Consider the following 6,387-nt stretch of genomic DNA (forward strand, 5'->3'; position numbering starts at 1 on the left):
GGTTGAGGGCCTCGCTCAGGGGTCCAACAGTGGCAACCTGGCAGTGATTACTGGTCAAGTACCTGAACCGCTGAGCTACCGCTACCCCTGATCAGACTGTGGGTTGTGCGAGAGGCAGGACTTCACATTCGGGAACTGGAAATGACTAAATTGGGAAATAAAAAGGGGGGGGGGGGGCTTCTGTGGACGTTTATCTGGACTGATCACACTACAAACACTCCAAATAAAAATAATTTAATCACAGACAAGACCAAGCAGACATGAGAGAGGACGAGGTGGAGCGCCGACGTCTCCAGAGCATGAAAACATATTTCTGCGTAAATAATTTCTGCATCTTTCAACACAACGTAAAGCGATTCAATTCATTCTGTAATTAAAGACGTTTCCTTCGATCGGTCCGTTTAATACGAACTAAAGTTCATGACACGTCCTTCTACACCATCCCGTTTATTTATGACCCTCCTGCGCCGGACTCCGTGTCCATCGGCTCTCCTTTGTCCTTCGGAACGACGTTCTCCTCATCAGGCTTCGTCTCCAAATTCCTTCGTTCCTCTGGCGAGCTGGTGGGAGCGGCGTCTCCAGAATCTGATAACGAAAGCTCGGGGTCGGTTCTGGGAAGTTTTTCCGCCCGTTTGGGCAGCGGAGAGGACGGCAGGACGTGTTTGGGGCTCAGAACGACGTCCTTCCTGGAGCTCGGCACTTTCGGAGAGACGCTCGGCTCCTCGTTCGCGATTTGGTCGGATCCGGACGCTTCGTCCTTGCTCGTCTTGGCAGGATTTATCTTCATTCCTTCATCATCGTCGTCATCATCGTAATCATCATCATCATCGATCTTGGTGTCACTACCGCTGGAATCGTCCATGTCCCCGTTATCGGCGTGGCCCCCGTTGTTCAGGGGCGAGGGAACCCCCGGGGAACCTTTACTCTCCGGTTCCGGGTCCACAGACGAGCCCTCGCAGCGCGTCCTGTCCTCCTCGTCTCTCTTCAGGCTCCGCCCGGGCGACTCCGGCTTCTTTTCGGCGTTCTTGAAGCGCTTCTGAATTCTCCTCGGGCACCACACGAACTTGTCCTTGGGTTCGAAGTGCTGAAAGGCGAAGCAGACGAGGTCGCGGCGCTCTCGCTTGTCGCGCACGGCGAACAGGAAGTAGTCCAGGACGCTGCGCTTGATGCTGCTCAGCGTCTTCTTGACCAGGGTCTCTTCCAGGAAGAAGCGCACCAGCGGGGCCTGGTAGTGCTCGAAGCCCAGCTCGCCCAGGCTCTTCAGGATGCGCGTGATCCGCAGGTTGTTGTGCATGTTCCTGAAACACAGATTTAATGATATTTAAATTATAATCATTAAACTTGGGACATAAACACTCGATCTGTAAAGTCCTGAGACACGTTAGGGGGCATCCGGGTGGCACCTGACCTAATACGCTCGACCTCCAGGGTTTCCCCTCCACTAAGGTTTCTCCTCATTGGTGCTGCAACAGTGACACCTACTGTCCGATTTCTGGAGGTGCCGCGTTTATCCAAAAACTAGGTAACATTAATGTAGGTGTGACGTTAATGTTTTAAGTTGGGGGAGACGGGGAGAGTTTTAGATATGTGATAGCGCCACCTAGGGGCCAAACAGTTCAAGCTGTTTTTTTAAAACCTGATCGATCGTAGGTCAGTTATAATTTTATTTCTAAACTATCACATGCACCAGAACACAAAACTGCAACCCCGCGCTGATGTTATGCTGAATTACGGACCCTGCCATCAGAGGCATCCCCTCTCAGGAAAGAATTGTCTAAAAACAGCTTTGAGATTTTGCCTCATGCCCCAAAGTGAGGGTAGGAAATACAATATAACCAAAAGTATATGGACACCCCATATAATTATTACAGAAAGCACAACCTGATCTTTCATACAAGCTTAAGCTTCTTGTAAGAACCTGCTGCTGGTCCATGTTAATTAACACACGTCACAAACAAAGCAGCACAAGGCGGCATCATGGACCGAGCTGCTGGTTTTGGTACTTTGAAGCGCCCCTTATTGGTTGTGGTAGAACCCACTGAACTGGCATTACTTCACTTTGTTCATTCGTTCGTTAAATGTTGCTCTCAGATGCGCTACGACAAAGTGTATCACAGCCATAACTCACCTCTCCAGATTAGCGAAACGATCCCTCCAGTTTTCGGCACGTTTCACTTTGCCGGTGTCTCTATCCACCAGCTGGATGCCGTAGAACCCCAGCATGAGCACGTAGGATTCGACGAGCCGACTTTTCGCCTCTTCATTCTCTCGGAACGCCTGCCCAAAACATACATACACACACACACACACACACACCCACGATGGTACATGATACAGATCTCATTCCATCTTCTACTGGTACCAGTCACAGAAAACAGTCAGCTATTTCTCACCTGGATTTCTTTCTTGGTGAGTTCTGTAGCCATATAATTCACACCGGGCTCTCGCAACGGAAACAACCTGACAACAAAACAGATGAGATCATGAGCGGCTTGTAACTCAACGTCCCCTAAACTCAAAATCTTTGAAACTCGACGTCCTTCGTGGAGAAATTTCTCACCACTGGATGTAGGAATGAACTCTCTCCAGCCTCTTATAATCAGCTTTCCAGTCATTATGAAACGTCTCGATCGATACGTCTGAAACGCATATCATAAATAAAAATTCAGCCACAGAACAATTACTTATCAGAACGCTAAACACTGAGCAAAAGAGAGACGAACCATCAGGAGACGACTTGATTTCGTTCAGATAGAATTTTAAATTGAGCATCTTCTCCGTACAGTCCTCGTCTATAATATGCTGAAACGAAAAAGCAGTTCATCTTCGTTACGTCCACACTCGACACGACAATCGACTTCTGCTTTCAACGAAGAGTAAAGAGAACTCACCGGATAGCCGTGTCTGTAGTTCTGCATGTCCTTCGCTGCCCGCAGATTTCTGGAGGATGAATTGGACCACTGTGCAAAAAAGAGGAGACAAATGAACTTTAATCAGGAAAAACTCATCAGGTTAAACAAGGTTTGCTTACATTTAAATAAAATGGTTTCATTTAATTCATCATCATCATAACATTGTGCGTATATCAGAAATACCATTAACATGGTGGCAATCTATTGCAGGTCTTCGACCATCCAGTGTACCCTCTTAGACATAGCCAATCATGTCTACGTAGACACCTGGCCAGCCAGTAGCATTTATAAATTAAATTAATACTGTTTTTGAATGCTTTCAATAAGAACACATGATCGTGGTGGGAAAGACGCTTTGCAGGAGTAGGGTTCCTTTCTGAACCAGATCTATGAAGTGTTCATGTGTAAATGGGTGCAAACGGCAATTTAAGTCTGTATATGTGCACTGGAAGCAGCTACAGTTTCCCAAACAACATACTGCTGTACTGAATAGTATTTAATAGTACTTGTAGTGCAGCTATACTTAAATACTTAGTAGATAGTACAGTACAATGTGGTTTAGGACGCTAACGCAAAGCAGTATGTATGCACAATTTTGTTCTTCAAAAATCGAATGGTCATGTTCCTTCATTTTCACAAACTGGAGTCCTCAGTTCCTGAATAATGACAAAACCTTGTTAGAAATAAATATGATTAAAAACAGTAATAAAAACGGCTCGTCCCATCTTTTTGGGAAACTTATCTGTATATAAATTGAAGGCAGGTCAAAAAATTATGCTTTCAAATGATTGTCTGTGAGGTGTCTATTTTACTGACATTTTTTATTGTATATATATATATATATATATAAAATGTTCAAAGTACAGCTGTAATAAACCTGTCTGGAAGTGAAAACTGTACTTATTTCGTACTTTGACCGCATTTTGCATATAAACATCTCACATTTGTCAATGTTCTGCTGAACAGTTGAGGAAATGAATAAAATCACAAAACTAACATGACGTACATGTCCCTTACAAGTGTGTGTACATTTTAACTGCACATATAAGTAAACACATAAATAAAATTTCCCTTATTTCATTTATTCACCTCAGCAAAACATTTCCAATTTTGACTAACAGTTAGCCTAGCTAACAAATTAACCCTTTTTTTTCCGCACTCGTTTTCAGCCTTTTCTCGCATCTTTTACTGTGATTGGCTTAGACAGTCTCAAGTTCGGCAACCGCCTCAGCTCTGTCCAATCAGCGATATGCTTGAGTGCGGACCATCCAATCCGAACAGATGTGAAGCGATTTGCCAGAAAACAGGTGGGAGAAAAAACGTCAATCAAAGTTCGGTCTGGCTAGCTAATGCTGGCTGTTATTTATGCAAACTACAAATCAAAATACAAGCTTATTTATCATCATTTACACACCAGATGTTTTACAATATATATATAATGAATCATAGAAGTATCTCTATTTTATATATATTTACATTTTCTCAGCTATAAAACACATTTTAAAGGTATGATGCTTTTAATGACACATTAATAGTGAAAAATCTAAACGTTAATTATTCCAGATAATATAGCCAAACAGTTGAAAATAATGCTCATGTTATTAACATTCACATTTACATAATTAAAAAAAAAATAATGAAATCATTTTTTCTTAATTTAATAATGAGCTACTGAATGAATCTATTTTAAATTAAAATATATTTTCCAGAAATAAATTTAGAAAATAATTACACAATCTAATGCCTGATAAAGCAATAATTCTACTAAAACATTCAAGCTCCATGTATGATTATTTACAAACTAAATTTACAATAAATAACTGAGCACCACAACAAGATTATAAACATATTAGAATCAGTTTCCTGTTTTAAGACCCATTTTATTATAATAAACAGGTTACTAATGAGTTACTGAATGTTTTCAGGGACCCACAAAAATATACATTATTTAATCCTGAACAAATTTTAGAAACGATTATTAACCCTCCCTGATTTCATTACTAAAATTAGGGCTGGGCGGTATGATGGTACATTCGGTATACCGTCTTTGATTCCTCGTACCGTATGGATTTTTCAAATACCGCCAATACCACATTAATACAACAGCTGAAAGCTTCAGTAGGCAGCAAATCATATAATATTCCTCTACAGACAGTCGAGGTGTCTTATGGGGTGAAAATACTTTATGTTAGTCGCTATTCTAACGTTATAAGTGAACTGGAAGCGGAGATGTTTAAAGTTGTCCACTTTTCTACAACAGACCTGTGGTCAAGCTGTACAGTGGAGTTTGCAAACGTGGTTTTATTTGTTAAAGAGAGAGCTGAGGGTAATTGTACAATACTTAAATATTAAATAAACAATAAAAATTTTATATATTGCAACTGTTTCACACGTCCCGATTCCATCATATATTCTATCATTTTGTGGGGCCATGCACAGCTTATAAGCTTATAATACTCAATTTTCATATTCTATGTATTTGTGACAGTAGAATCAGCCACAGAAATATAAAACGTCCTAGTCATACAAATAAAAAAATACTGTGATATACCGTGAAACTGCCAGAATCTTTTAAATACTGTGCTAAAAAATTTTGGTCATACCACCCAGCCCTAACAAAAATATTACAAATTACTGTAAAATTGGTCATAAAGTGTAATTTAATATTTATGTATGTTTTGAATATTATCCAGCGTTAAAGCACTGATTTTAAAATGTACGCATGCTTAGTTTAGACTGCATGCATGGGTACATTTGAAATTACAACATTTAATTCTTTAAAATTATACTTTAGTGTAAGGATGTTTAGTTAATGCTGCCATGTCACAGTTATCTAATCCCTACAGAATATTGCTGATCTTAAAACATATTGCTAGTCTAAAGGACCTAAAGTTGGGTTACGACATGATGAACCCATCAGGACTCAATAACCAGCCTTGATTTGCTTCAGCTGTGATCCATCCATCCATGTTTTGAATACAGTATTATCCAGCGTTAAATCACTGATTTTAAATCTAGGCAAGCCGTAGCCTAGGGGTTAAGGTACTGGACTAGTGATCAGAAGGTCACTGGTTCAAGCCCCACCACTGCCAGGTTGCTGCTGTTGGGCCCTCAATTGCTCCGACTGTATACTGTAACTGCAATGTAAGTCGCTTTGAATAAAGGTGTCTGCTAAATGCCTAAAATGTAAATGCATGCTTAGTTTAGATAAAATTACACATTTTATTGATTTACTGAATTTTCTGATCTTAAATATACATTAAATAGATTAATAGTAAATAGATTTAAAATTATACTTAATGTTTTCCTGCTTTATAACACTGGATTTAAGTGCATACTAATTTATTACATTATAATACATCTTTATTTTAGATTACATTTATTCACCCTGTATTTTGAATGCATCTGAACATCACTGTGCATTGAAATTAACTTAATTTTAACTTATTTTCAGTGTATTTATGTTTTATTAACA

The 6,387-nt window shown here is 40.1% G+C and overlaps 1 protein-coding gene across 2 annotated transcripts in view; it reads right to left on the reverse strand.

The window, feature by feature from the left end:
- Positions 1–218: 218 nt before the first annotated feature.
- The window catches only part of ogfr (opioid growth factor receptor), a 6,622-nt gene continuing 453 nt past the window's right edge, over positions 219–6,387 (reverse strand). The window contains exons 1-7 of one of the 2 annotated variants that reach the window (XM_063015092.1): positions 4,002–4,051; positions 2,892–2,960; positions 2,724–2,802; positions 2,561–2,639; positions 2,394–2,460; positions 2,129–2,277; positions 219–1,298 (exon numbers count right to left, since the gene is read on the reverse strand). In XM_063015092.1, the coding sequence (XP_062871162.1) occupies positions 452–1,298; positions 2,129–2,277; positions 2,394–2,460; positions 2,561–2,639; positions 2,724–2,802; positions 2,892–2,918 (1,248 nt within the window). In that variant the 5' untranslated portion in view covers positions 2,919–2,960; positions 4,002–4,051 and the 3' untranslated portion in view covers positions 219–451. Of the gene's footprint in view, positions 1,299–2,128; positions 2,278–2,393; positions 2,461–2,560; positions 2,640–2,723; positions 2,803–2,891; positions 2,961–4,001; positions 4,052–6,387 lie in introns of those variants that run through there. The other variant, XM_063015091.1, reaches the window with a different exon arrangement.

Source organism: Trichomycterus rosablanca, chromosome 19 (assembly GCF_030014385.1).
Source record: "Trichomycterus rosablanca isolate fTriRos1 chromosome 19, fTriRos1.hap1, whole genome shotgun sequence".
Classification (NCBI taxonomy): Eukaryota; Metazoa; Chordata; class Actinopteri; order Siluriformes; family Trichomycteridae; genus Trichomycterus; species Trichomycterus rosablanca.